This window comes from Ahaetulla prasina, chromosome 3, assembly GCF_028640845.1.
Source record: "Ahaetulla prasina isolate Xishuangbanna chromosome 3, ASM2864084v1, whole genome shotgun sequence".
Classification (NCBI taxonomy): domain Eukaryota; kingdom Metazoa; phylum Chordata; class Lepidosauria; order Squamata; family Colubridae; genus Ahaetulla; species Ahaetulla prasina.
Window position 1 is genome coordinate 162,180,969 of NC_080541.1, and position 14,289 is coordinate 162,195,257.

Genomic DNA, 14,289 nt, shown 5'->3' on the forward strand with positions numbered 1-14,289 from the left:
TGCAAATAAGTTGACTTTGCAACTTATTTGCAACTTAAGGATTTTCTCTCCTGTATAGCGAAAGAGATGCTACAGAAGGTTTTTATTATTGACCTATACTGCTTTACATAAAATTATATATAACAACAGAGTTGGAAGGGACCTTGGAGGCCTTCTAGCCCAACCCCCTGCCCAGGCAGGAAACCCTACACCATCTCAGTCAGATGGTTATCCAACATTTTCTTAATGTATTAAGAATTAATGTAATCTTTACATTAATTCTTAATACATTACATTAATGTATTTTAATGTTTAACATTAATACATTATATTAATTTACATTAATGTAAATTAATGTAATCTTTAACTAGTTGCCATTTCTAATCAGATGCAAGTTGACACAAAGTAATTCAGGATACCAGACAAAAATGTTAAAATCTTATTTTATTGAAGACCAAAGATATGTGTTTCAGGTCACAAACATATTGCACAATTTCAGTATTTCATATGATACAGGTTATAAAATCATTATAAAGTTTTTATATGCACCAAGTCTGAAAATGCAAAACTTTTTTTTTTCAAAATCAGACCCTGAAAGTTAAGCAGTTTCATACATATATGTAAAGGGTTGCACGTTCCTTCCATTAAGCTGGATGTAGTGGCTGTACAGAAAGGCATCCAATGGCCAGGAAATTTTTTTTTGTGGGGGGGGGGACATCAAGGAAACAAAATAATATAACAGAGGGCTTTTTATTTTTGGACTTTTTCCAGGAGAACGAGATGAAATGAGTAAGGAGGAGGAGAGCTCTCTTTTCTGGGATGGTTAAGATGTGAGTATTTAAACTACATAAATTTCTTTATGGTCAATGTTCCCCAAAAGGAAAGAGACTACTCAAAACTGCATTGGTTATTGTAGTTTTTAAAAAATTCCTTTTCAACATAGAAAAGTTCCTGGGAATTATTTAAACATTTTCTCCCTAGACTCCAGTAATGCAAAAGATGACTTCCAGCCAGTGGTGGGGTTCAAAATTTTTTACCACTGGTTCTGCGGCCTTAGTGGGTGTGGCAGGGGAAGGATACTATAAAATCTCCATTCCCACCCCACTCCAGGGGAAGGATACTGTAAAATCTCCATTCCCTCCCCACCCCAGGGGAAAGTTACTGCAAAATCCCCATTTCCTCCCAATCAGCTAGGACTCAGGAGATAGAGAATAAATGATGGTGGGGCCAGTCAGAGGTGGTATTTACCGGCTCTCTGAACTACTCAAAATTTCCACTACCAGTTCTCCAGAACTGGTCAGAACCTGCTGAATACCACCTCTGCTTCCAAGCCTGACAGGTAAATTTGAAGTTTGCTTTTCTATAACCTAATGAAAACTACTACAGTACATATTTGCTTACATATAAGTTGTAAGACGACTAAGTTGGAGGTTGTTACTTAAAGCTATTGTGAATCTTTATGAACCTAACAATTTTGTTTCAAACAATTTACCCACAGGAACATAGGAGTTATTTAAGTTTATACCAGAAACAAACAAAACAGATTTCCCTCATCTTCAAAAGACCGTATTCCTATTTTAAAGTGAAAAAAAGCAATACTCTAATACCTACTGAAAAGTAATGTGATTTATGAACATCAGTATTAAATTTATAGATCATTTTACTGCACAAATTGTATACTTATTTGGGGATGGAAAATACACTGTAGCTTCCTAAAGGGCAACAGAGACCAAAGCAAAGTGTTTATTTAATATTTATAAGGCACATCTTTACTCAGAAATATGCTTCATTATATTAAATGAAACCTACTACCAGATAGGTATCCATGATGTAATAACTTCTTATAAAAACTAGCTTTTTATTTAAAGAAATACATGGATTCTCAAAAAGTGATATTGTTAAATTGGGAACAGGTTTTCTGACCCCGAGAGGTTTTCTGATCGTGGGAACATTTAATAGATTATCAGAGTTGGAAGGAACCTTGTAGGTCATCTAGTCCAACCCCACCCAAGCATTTCTCTCCCAATGTTCTGAAAACCTCTTCAATGTTCTAGAACAGGGGTCCCCAAATTTGGCAACTTTAAGCCTGGAGGACTTCAACTCCCAGAATACCCCAGCCAGCAAATTCTGGGAGTTGAAGTCCACCAGGCTTAAAGTTGCCAAGGTTGGGAACCCCTGTTCTAGAACATTGCAAGATTGCTGCATCTTTTTATATTGCAAAAGTGGAGTTCTTCTGCTGGCAAGAAGTTTCTAGTGGAGGAAAATAATTTTTCTGTTCACTGGTGGCAGAATCTGGATCCAATCCAGGCATACACAAGATTGTGTCCCATTTTCTTAATCATGCAGAAGATAAAAGGATATCTAGATGGCTTTTTGCTCTAAATGCAGTTGATCTGGCAATTGCTCCTTAAAACTGTATGAAACCAGAGTGATTTAATATGCTGATTCTTTGAATAGTAAACAGTTTATATTGAAGAATTACGATGTGTTTACCTTGAAGATAAATTAATATCTTTTATTAACCTGCTTTAAAGCCAAATTGCAAATGGGATTCCTAATTCAAAAACTCAGAAGAAAGCCTCCCATTAATACAAAAATAATCCCTACTTGCATAGTTTTTCTTGCACTCTCAAAAACTCACCCACAGTACTGTGGAAATTTACTTGCATCTCATGAAATAAAGGTACTAGTATATAAGGTACATGTCCTTTATATTAAGCTAATACTGATCAAATTATTCACACACTAATGTGCATATGTATACGTAGTATATCCATATACACACTACAATAATAATAAGTAAATGAACAAAGATCAAGGAAGGCCTGTGTAACATATGTACTGTAGATTAATATCTCAGTAAATTCTACCACTGCTCCCAGGTAAAATCATCTCCTCTGCCGAACAGAACAAAAAAGCCTAAAACTGTAAGAAAAATTACGGCATTTCCAGCCAGCACAAGGCCACAGGCTCCCCACTTGATCTGAAATAGAAAATAAAATAAAATTAACCTTTCATTCATTGATACAAAATATAGGCTATTTTGAGCATTAGAGAAGTCCAAAGAAATACAACATCATGATGGTAAAAGCACTTAAGATAAAACACCAAATTTTAAGAACCAAGAGAACTACTAATTATGTAATTATAGAACATTATAGAACTCATCATCTAATTTGCTAAAACAAACTTGACATAAAAACAATTACAAGTCCTTGAATGGCTCAAGAGAGCAATTAATGAAAATTTACAAGAAACCTCATCCACCAAAGCATAAAGCTAATTGTGAAGAATTATTTGTAAGTTATCAGCCACAACATAAAACAGAAGTTTCCTATTATTGGTATAAAACTGTAAGTCTGGATTTTCCCCTTAGGAACTTCCCTAAGTTCCTTACCACAGCCCAATTTGATCTGAAATTTGAAAAGTGGAATAGTAACAATATTGTTTTTTTAACATGCTCATTTAAATGTATTATATTTAAATTATTATATTAGAGTATTATATAAGGTCCATACTGATATACATCTCTTTAAGCTGTATTTCCTAAAATTGTTAATTCCAGAATTCATTCATGACTTGAATATTTTTCATTTATCAACTACTGCTTTCTGAGACTGATTATGTGCCAACCTATCAGTGGCTACATAATTAATAAAAATCAAATTTTTATTCTGTCCTTGAGTCAGAGAATGCAATAAAAATACACAACCTATACTTAATAAAGCTAAAAAGTAGACATAAAATTCAGTAAAAATCACATACAAATTAATAAAGTAACAACAATACAGATAGTTGTGTCAGGAACCAGAATTCGTACTACTTTTCAATAAAAGGGAAGACAGCACACATTTTCTCCATGATTCTAACCTATAGCTGCTATGGCAGAGGTCCTCAACCTTTATGGCTTGGTGGCCCAGCGATGGGGGGGAGAGAACTGGCCCACGCAACCGATGGCCTGGGGAAGTGAGCATGCATGCCACCCCACCATTCATGCAAATTGAGCTGCATGCATGCGTGCTGACCCACTGCTCATGCAAGTCAAGCTGCATGCATGTGCACTGGCCTTTGGTTCATGTGGCCTGGTTCCGAATGAGCCATGGCCCGGTAGTGAGCCACCCGGGGGCTGGGGACCCCTGTGCTACGGGGAAGAATTATCAAGCTGGCATGTTATAAATGATTAGGTGGAAAAGCTGCCATTGTTATATATGAACAGGTAGTCCTCAACTTACAATCATTCACTTAGTGACCGAAGTTACAACAGCACTGAAATAAGAGACTTATGACCATTTTTATTCTTACAACTGTTGCAGCATCCCCACGATCAAAATACAGATGCTTGGCAACTGGTTCAAGTTTATGAAGGTTGCAGTGTCCTGGGGTTACGTGGTCAACTTTTGTAAACTTCTGACAAGCAAAGTCAATGGAGAATCCGGATTCACTTAAGAACCGTGTTACTAACTTAACAGCTGCAGTGATTCATTTAACAACTGTGGCAAAAAAGATCATAAAATGAGACAAAACTCACTTAACAAATGTCTCACTTATCAACATAATTTTGGGTTCAATTGGAATTCTAAGTTGGGGACTACTTGTTATGTCGAAGAAAATAAATACAATAGCCATGATTGGCAGTTTAAAGGCCCTTAGAGAATCAGTGGACACCAATAAAGTACTGGGAGATCGTAACCAAAGTTAACAACTGGCTCGAAATTTTGGACAATTTTTTGGTCACTGAGAAGTCCATTAGTTGTTTGTTAAAAGATGCCTCAACAGCAAAGAATTTCAGCCTACTCTTAAAACATAGCAATTATCATTTTAGGTTGACTTGACATTGTTTATCTTTCTTCATCTTATAATTTTTTTCCCCTCTATTGGTGGCCTGGCATGGTTTCTGTAAAGAGAATGTATATTTGTGCCAAAGTTAAAGGTTTTGTAAGTAATGCAACAATCCCCATGAGGACTGAGAACTTTTATTAAATATTATGCAAGAATGTTAATATGCCAAGCTTCAAATTGTTAAAAAGGGAAGTTAAGAGGTCAGGGACATTGTTTCATCACATTATGTTTTGTATCTAGTGGTATACAGTAATAATGTATTATAAGACATATTTAGTTATAGGAACAGCATGGAGTTTGGAAACATCTTTCATATCGTAACAGTTCTCCATTGCTTCAAGGAAAATTTCAGAAATAAAAGTCTTAAATCTTTCAGCCAGCAATTATAACAGAAGAAACTCTGAAAGTGTGAGTAGCATGGTCAAAGATACATTAATTCAGACATAATTATCTTAGTCCAGGTGCAGTTTGTTTGATCAGGAGCAAGCTGTGTGTGTTTGATCCTTCATCTCTGTTTTTCATGCTTCAGTACTTCCAAATTTTGTTAAACTATAATTCCCCAATTCAGATGTCACGGAAAATTGCAATTTAACAAACAAAATGATGTCAAAAGCAGGAGAAAATGGGAGAAGGGAAACATGCACATATGTTCTGTTTCACATCAAACAAGTAAATGGAGAGGTGCTTGAATATTATGTGGTTTAATGGATTTGGGATACCATAATTAGAAAGTGCACCAAAAGCATTTTTAAAAATGACAGACTTCTCACTTAGGTTCGAATCATTAATGCTTTGACGAAATACTATGAAAAGTATCATGGAGTTGTAAATCAAGCACACTACAAGGCATGAATCAACTCCTGTCCTGAGAGCAAGTTTTTCTTTACAGATACCATTTACTATACTGTGAAAAACCAAAATAAAAGAACTATTATTTCAAAAGATGCTATAAAAATGTTAAAGCAAGAAGCATTTTATCCTCCAGCAATGATGGACAACGTCCCCCAAAAAGTTATTAAATTTGGCAAGTCTAACAAGAAATGGGGAGGCAAACAGCAGATAAAGAGGATGAATGGCATCAAAGCAATGTGTCAGGCTTGGAAACCATACTAGACTTTAGGGTTCCAGACGCTGCCACATTTTTCCCCTGAGGGGAAGAAGGGGGGTTGAGGGGTATGGTAACATTCTTCAAGCGGTCAAGGTCGGATGGTGTTCACATCTGCAGGAAGAGTGGCAAGAAGATATTCGAATGAACTGGGAGAACGTGGGACCATGTGACCATCAAAGGGGTCAGGGGGGTGGGACTCTTGGGGTTTGTATAACTGGGAAAAGAATCTGGAAATTCAGTTTTGGAATTTCACTCATCGTGTGCCAGTTTCCTCATGCTAGTAAAGAACTCTGAAAAACAATGGCTTCTGAGTTTTTTTTATGCAGAAGAGGTTTTTCTGGAACCTTGACACAATGCCTTTATCCATCCATCCATCCATCCATCCATCCATCCATCTATCTATCTATCTATCTATCTATCTATCTATCTATCTATCTATCTATCTATTCTGTTCCCCTAACTTATTTCCCTGAAATAAGTCCTGGCATGATTTTTCAGAATGCTCGTAATTTAAACCCTACCCCTAAAATAAGCCCCAGTTAAGACTGTCAACCACATGGACACATTTAGTACTGTTTTCCCCTGAAACTAAGACCTAATTGGAAAATAAGCCCTAATGCATCTTTTGGAGGAAAAATTAATATAAGAACCGGTAGAAACATGGTGTCTGTCTGTCTGTCTGTCTTCTGTCTGTCTAAATCATCTATCTATCTCTATCATCTGACCATCCATCCACACAAACCTCTCTTGCATCTATCTATCTATCTATCTATCTATCTATCTATCTATCTATCTATCTATCTATCTATCTATCTGTTGTGACCCAGGCCCAAGTAGGTAGTAGGAAACTCAGTCCGTGAAAAAACAAACACACTTTATTCAAACAGCTGAGAATACTTCATTCCCAGCGTTGTTCAACTCAAATTAAAACAAATTCGTCCCAACACAAATTCCTCAGTCCTATCGCAAACTTTGGTGCATTAGGCAAATTGCCAAAGGCCTTTCTTGGCAAACGTTCAGAAGTCACAAAAATAAATGCAAGACGTAGACGAAGCAGAAGATGAAGCTCTCAACTTTGTTTTCCGGCAAAGCCCAAACACCGTTACTGGTCTGTTTTAAGCCTTATGGGAGGGGCCAATCATCTCTTGGCTCTACTCCTGAGTTGTCCTTTTTGCTTGAGCTGCTCTTGCCTTCTGGCAGCTCTTCTCATGTGTGCATTAGGAACAGGCTCCTCCTGTTCCTCTGCCTCACTACTATCAGTCTCTGGAGACTCTGGAGTCCACACCTCACTCCCTGATGGACCTGGCCTCACCTCAGCCTCATCGCTGCCCGACTCCATTGTCAGCTCCACAGGCTGCTGGCAGACCACAACACTATCTATCTATCTTATTTAGAATCCACCCATCTCCATCACAGAGAGATGGGAAGTATTTGTCTAAAGAGCTGAGCCCAATGCAGTGGTACTTTATTAACTAGATATCTCAAAGACAATTTTGAACCAGTATGTGGTGGGGCAGATAAAAATGACTAAATAGCAGACAGCACCAGATAATCAAAATACTGCCCCTTTTTACATGCATGAGATGCAGGTAATACACATTAAAGGGAAGGGCTTTCAGTCTTTTTATATTGCTCATCCCCTTGGGAAACCTATGCTTCTGTGATTAGTCTCCCAAGTATTGTCTATCAGATAATCTATTTCAACTAGATAATCTATTTCAGTATTAAAATACCAATGTCTCCATTTTTATTTTATTACTATTTTTGGTCAAAAATTAAAATCGATTTAAATAATTTGTGCTATTGTACCAGGTTTTCCCACTCTAGGTATTTTCATAATTATTTTTCATAGTACAGCTAAGATGCTGCTTATCTATGAAACTAAAAGAATCATAAACATGCTTACTACGAACAAAACCTCATTTAATAGTGGAGTTTTAATTCAAAATGGATACATTTTAGATTGTCCTTTGCATACCATTGATACCAATCTGATAAAGTAAATGTGCTTTATCATCTATCAAAGATGATTAGGGGATTGAAGGCTAAAACGTAAGAACAGTTGCAGGAATTGAGAATGTCTAGTTTAATGAAAAGAAGGACTAGGGAAGACATGATAGCAGTGTTCCAATATCTCAGGGGCTGCCACAAAGAAGAGGGAGTCGGGCTGTTCTCCAAAGCACCTGAGGGTAGAACAAGAGGCAATGGGTGGAAACTGATCAAGGAAAGAAGCAACTTAGAACTAAGGAGAAATTTCCTGACAGTTAGAACAATTAATAAGTGGAACAACTTGCCTTTAAAAGTTGTGGGTGGTGATCCCTATTTTTTCTACTTGCATTTTTTATGTGCTTTCGAACTGCTAGGTTGGCAGAAGCTGGAACAAGTAATGGGAGCTCACCCCATTACGCGGCACTAGGGATTCGAACTGCTGAACTGCCGACCTTTGATCGACAGGCTCAGCGTCTTAGGCACTAAGCCACCGTGTCTTAGCCACTAAGCCACATTGGTTACGCAATATCAAGTTGTTGTTAGTTGCAAAGTCATGTCCAACCCATCACGACCCCATGGACAATGTTCCTCCAGGCCTTCCTGTCCTCTACCATCCTCTGGAGTCCATTTAAGCTCACACCGACTGCTTCAGTGACTCCATCCAGCCATCTCGTTCTCTGTCGTCCCGTTCTTCTTTTGCCCTCAATCTTTCCCAGCATTAGGCTCTTCTCCAGTGATCCTTCCTTCTCATTAGGTGGCCAAAGTATTTGAGTTTCATCTTCAGGATCTGGCCTTCTAAAGAGCAATCAGGGTTGATCTCCTCTAGGACTGACCGGTTTGATCGCCTTGCAGTCCAAGTCTTCTCCAGTTCCATAATTCAAAGGCCTCAATTCTTTGGCACTCAGCCTTTCTTATGGTCCAAGTTTCAAAGCCATACATTGTAACTTGGAAAACCATAGCCTTGACTATATGCACTTTTATTGGCAGGGTGAGGTCTCCTCTTTTTAGTAAGCTATCTAGATTTCCCATAACTTTCTTCCTCAGGAGCAAGCGTCTTTTAATTTCTTGGCTGCAGTCCCCATCTGTGGGGATGGGGTTATGCCTTCTTAATTTATTTTTTTATGATGAATCTTTAGCTCTACGGATATGACAGTGCTTATATTTCCTCTCCAAAGAAAATTGTCAGAAAATGATTTTCTCCATTTTATATTTTTAACCAGAAGCTAAATTTATTTTAGTAAGAATAGGAAAGAATTAGGGCTCCCTCTAGTGGTATAACTGTGGAATTGGGTTTTTTTCTTATAATTGTATCTTTCATAAGAAAATATACACTTAGCCAAAAGTATAGCAGAAAATATTAGGTGTTATTGCTAATATTCTCAGAAATTGGCAGAGACAATTTTATAACTGCAACAAGTCAAGGAATTAACACAAAAACAATGGAATCAAGAAATTGAGAAACAACCCTATAACCTAAGATGAGACATATAGATATATTTATAATTATGTTTTAATAAGAACACCCATTATTTAATCATCAAGACAAGCTCAAAAACTCTGAAGAAATCTATTGTGTCATTTTACTGGGTATCCTATTGCTTAACTGATCCTACTGGGCACTCAGTAAATTACAACAAACACAATCAATAGAATTATAATAAACATCTGTCTCTCAGCCCAACTAACCTCGCAGCGTTGTTATTGTGGGGAAAATAGGAGGAGGAAGGTATGTTTGTTGCTTTGAGTTATTTATAAAAACAATAAAGGCAGGATTACAAAAATTGAAAAATAACAAATAAATAAAGGTACACAGAATTAATACAGAGAACAATGTGAATGGGCTGGAAGAAGACTCATCGCTGAATGTAACAACCAAGAGTAACAGGATATGTAAAATTAATGGAATGCAACAATGCTAAATATATTTTTACTTCTGTTGCATTTTCCATTCATTCTAAATGTAACCAAAATTTATCAGGGCTATTGTTGTGTATAGCAACACAACAGTACACTGTATACATACATGCATACATACATATAAGGTAAAGGTTTCCCCCATCCATTCATGTCCAATTCTAGAGGGCGGTTGCTCATCTCTGTTTCTTAGCTGTGGGAGCCAGAGTTGTCCACAGACATTTCTGTGGTCATGTAGCCAGCATGCCGATACGCAGAAGCACACAGAATGCTATCACCTTCCCATAGAAATGGTATCGATTTATCTACTTGCATTTGCATGCTTTCAAACCACTAGGTGGGCAGCAGTTAGGCCAAGGACAGGATCTCACCCCGTTGTGCGGCACTTGGGTCTTGAACATGAGCTATCGGCTTTCTAGCTGAAAAGCCAAGTGTTGTGGTCCGCCAGCAGCCTGCAGAGCTGCCAGCAGAGTCGGACAGTCAGTAGACTGGGGAGAAACATGGGTCAGTCCTGGAGTCTGGGGAAGGCTCAGACAAGGGCTCTGTGTTGGAGGCAGAGATGGGGCCAGGGCCATCTGGGAGTTATGTGCAGACTCCAGAGCCTCCAGAGTCGGACATCAGAGAGACAGAGGAACAGGGGGAGGCTGTTCCTAGTGCGTGCATGCACAGAGCTGCCAGAAGGCAAGAACAGTTAAAACAAAAGGGACGACTGGGGAGTAAGGCTTGGAGATGATTGACCCCTCCCATAAGACATAAAGGAAGAGCAAAGGCACATGGGCCTTTGCAGGAAGCAACACTGTGGATGGTGTCGGTTTGTATTTTGAAGCTCCATTTTTGACTCTGTGTTTCCGTGTGGCCTTGCCAAGATAATTGCCAATTAGGTCTTTGGCAGCATGTCAAAGAAGATAAAGATAAAGGAATTCACAGCCGTTAAAATAAAAAAAAGGGGGTTTGGGACTAATTGTGTGCTTTTTACTATATCAGGAAGCCTAGGTCAGAACACCAGGCATCTCTAACCACTGAGGCACCATGCCCCTGCATACATATATATATACTGTATATATAAATACATATATACATACAGTGAACTGATGATATTATCTAGTTTAGGTCATGAAACATTTGCAAGAAAATTACAAAGCTCAGAGAGCACCAAGGACCTTTCATGCAGTACACTTATTCCCACTGGTGAAAAAAAAAAGAGATAGTACATATCGAAATCAAGTTTTGCAATTTCCAAAACAAATTCTGAAAAAATAATGCAAAGTCCAAAATAAAAGAAAATAAAAACACCACTTCTTTAAAAATATACACTGTATCATCTAAATATGTGAATATTTTTTTTACTCTTCTTCCAGGAGTAGTATGCTAGATTATAATTTAGCACATTGCAGAAATCAGCCATAGTAGTCAACAAGTCACGGTATATGTTTTAGCAAGTAATGAAATTCAACAAGCCACAGGTGCAGCCTGCGTGAGTTTAACTGTTGAAAAACAGGTTGATTCACATATCACTAGTTTTGGTTCATCAAGATAGAATCTCTGCAAATATACTAACTAGGAACTAGTTATTTAATCCATAGACAGGAAACAACTCAAACAGCTTATTCTTCCAAAGCATCTGAGAATTTTCATTCTTACATTTTGTAATATCATCCCTTCAGCAATTTCTCCCAACTTCCAGCAAATATTCATGAGAGAGAACTGAAATAGTAACCCATTTTTCTGTACTGCATACTCTATGTTATCTCCTTAATACAAAAATCTAAACAACTTTTATTTGAACTTTTGCTTGCAGACAAAGTTTCAAAGTAACAAATTACACAATTTTGTTTGGCAGTTTGCCAGACATGGCAATATTACAAGAAGAAAGTACATGAAGATAAAAAGTCATCTTTTTTTCCTGTTAATACTGTATGTTATTTTCTTTCTTATTGATGTTATTTTCTTTCTTATTGCCTGAAGCAATGTCATAAATCTTCACTATTGTTCTGTGACCTCAGTAAAATGTATTGATTATCTGATCAAAAACCCAGCCATAATCATTTCCAAACCAGCTTGTGGTTTGTGGTTGAAGTTGTGATTTGTTAAACCATAATTTAGCACAATATATGAACCTAATGTCTCCTGGCACTTATGAAGGAAATGCCTGAAAGAACCCATCCTATCATATCAAGAATTTGGTACACAATGTTTTTCAATGACAATGTTATAAATGTGCTAATTAACGGAAATCATTTGTTCAGAATTCTTCCACACAGCAAGAATTCTGCAGACATACATGTTGACTCTCATTGTCTTGCTACAGGACTTACCACTTCAACACGTGCAAGAATGATAGGAAGTCCAAAAGCAGAGACCACAATTCCAGTTGTGAAAAAATACGACAGTTCCTTGCAAGTACTGCTTGCTGCGTCTGTATCATCGCTTACTCTTGTTGCAATAAAGTGAGGAATAGGGCATATGGCATAAAATATCAAGACAAATAATGGCCAGTAGGTACTGCAGAATGATAAAAATAGGACATTAAGATAGTTTAAAATAAATGTATATGCAATATCAACTTCTTTTGTCATCTACAAAAATGCAGCTGTATGCATTCACATATCTATCTCATCACACTTCAACATGCGACCACAATTGAGGCCAAAATTCCTACTGGTAAACAAGACAACTGTTAAGTGAGTGTTGCCCGTTTTTATGATTTTTCTTGCCACTTCACAACTGTTAAGTGAATCACATCAAGTTAGTAACATGGTTATTAAGTGAATCTGGCTTCCCCTTTGACTTTGCTTGTCAGAAGGTCACAAAAGGTCACATGACCCTGGTGAGACACTGCAACTGTCATAAACACATGCCAGTTGACAAATGTCCAAATTTTGATCACGTGTCCTTAAAGATGCTGTAATGGTTGTAAATGCAAAAAATGATCTTAAGTCACTTTTTTCAGTTCCATTGTAACATTGGTTACTAAATGAATTGTTTTAAGTCGAGCACTATCTGTATATAAGTCACTTCATACTGCTTCCCCAATTCCCACTTCTTTGATCCACATATGTTCAATCCACTGTTTTTAGTACATTTTTGCCGGGTTCAGTTCAGTTTTCCTCTCTTTTCATACCTTTCCAAGTATTAATCCCACCACTACTACTCAGATTGTAGTCTACTATATTTATAGACTTTTATACCAAATAAATGTGTTCAGAATTTACATGATTGATAACAAAGAACTGATATTCTCTTACTCAAACTAACATGTTCTTACCCATATGTTTCTAAGGCACATCCCAACATAAGAAATGTCAAACCAATGACTCCAGTGAATGATAAACCAACCAAAGCTGTAAAAGTGGAAATAAAAAGAATGTCACTCAGTTTAATTTTAACAAACCAACTCTCATAAACATAATTATAAAATCACTGGCTGCTGACATTCTTTAAAAAAAATGTTAGCACACATCATGGAAGTTCTAAGCAGAGATGTAAATGATGTCATTAACTTGACCATATAGAATGATTTCATATTTCCTTTAAAAATGCTGCCTTTGTACTTACTACAGTTTATTGAAGGAGCAAACTTCTATGATGCTTACAAAAAGATCCTTTCCTGATTGGGAACTTCTGTTCTTAGATTTTGGCTTGAATTTTCAATTACACCACAGAACAGAAATAGTTCAACAAAGTGGAACAGAAATAGGACAAACTGGTCTTAGTGGTTTCAATGCACCCAAAAAATCTGCTGAGATGAGACAAGGGAGCGGTCAAGGAGTGCTTCTACAGGATGGGCGAAGAGAAGGAAATGACAGCAAAGAGTAAACTTTGCCTGGCACCCAAAGGTCCATACTTTGGTACTTGCCAGTGGATCCTTTTCTAGTTTGAACTCTGTTTTCTGCGGGACTGAAATGTCCTTGGGGAAATCCCGGGCAGGGTGCAGGAGAAAGCGACACCACCACTAGCAACAGCAGAATAGAAAAGAGTCGTACAAACTAAAAATTCTTTACGAAGAGAGCCTGAGTAGCCGGCGAGAAGATGGGAAAGAGAAAGAGATCTTGGGATCTCTCGGGGAAGAGATGCGGTTGCCACAGCGATGGTCGCTAATGAGGAGAAGGTGGAAATCTACGACTTCCTCAAGACAATCCCTCCCAGAGAAGCGGGGGAAACGGCTGGTACCTTTGATCCCCGCCATGCCTCCTTCCTTGAAGGGGCGATTCTCACGATCGCTTTCCGGATTTCGAGGCAGAGGAGGCGGAGTGTAAGGAAGCTTCTTCCGCCTTCTCTTCACGTGGTCCCCTGCGAACGCCTGCCCCTTCCCTCAAGGAGAAGGGGGAAAAAGAGGGAGAACTGGGAAGAAGTTGCCTCGCCGAAACAAAAATACCCAAATACTCATCCCGAGTTGTCGGCGCGCCACCGCTTCGGGGATCTAGCGGGATCGAGCGGAGATCTTTCACGAAAGAAATATC

General features: G+C 37.9%; 1 protein-coding gene across 1 annotated transcript; it reads right to left on the reverse strand.

The window, feature by feature from the left end:
• Window positions 1–406: 406 nt before the first annotated feature.
• Window positions 407–14,087, reverse strand: LEPROT (leptin receptor overlapping transcript). The gene is made up of 4 exons (XM_058177614.1): window positions 14,000–14,087; window positions 13,095–13,170; window positions 12,145–12,331; window positions 407–2,962 (listed from the first exon to the last, which is right to left on the reverse strand). Exons 1-4 carry the CDS (start codon window positions 14,013–14,015, stop codon window positions 2,846–2,848), a joined length of 396 nt encoding a protein of 131 aa, XP_058033597.1. The 5' UTR covers window positions 14,016–14,087; the 3' UTR covers window positions 407–2,845.
• Window positions 14,088–14,289: the final 202 nt, after the last annotated feature.

Bases quoted from the DNA above. Each gene is read 5' to 3' on its own strand.
- LEPROT (XM_058177614.1), bottom strand. The intron at 12,332-13,094 runs GTAAGAACATGT...ATCATTCTGCAG, and splicing joins TGTGCCTTAGAAACATATGG to TACCTACTGGCCATTATTTG. The intron at 2,963-12,144 runs GTAAGTCCTGTA...TTTCTATTTCAG, and splicing joins TTCTTGCACGTGTTGAAGTG to ATCAAGTGGGGAGCCTGTGG.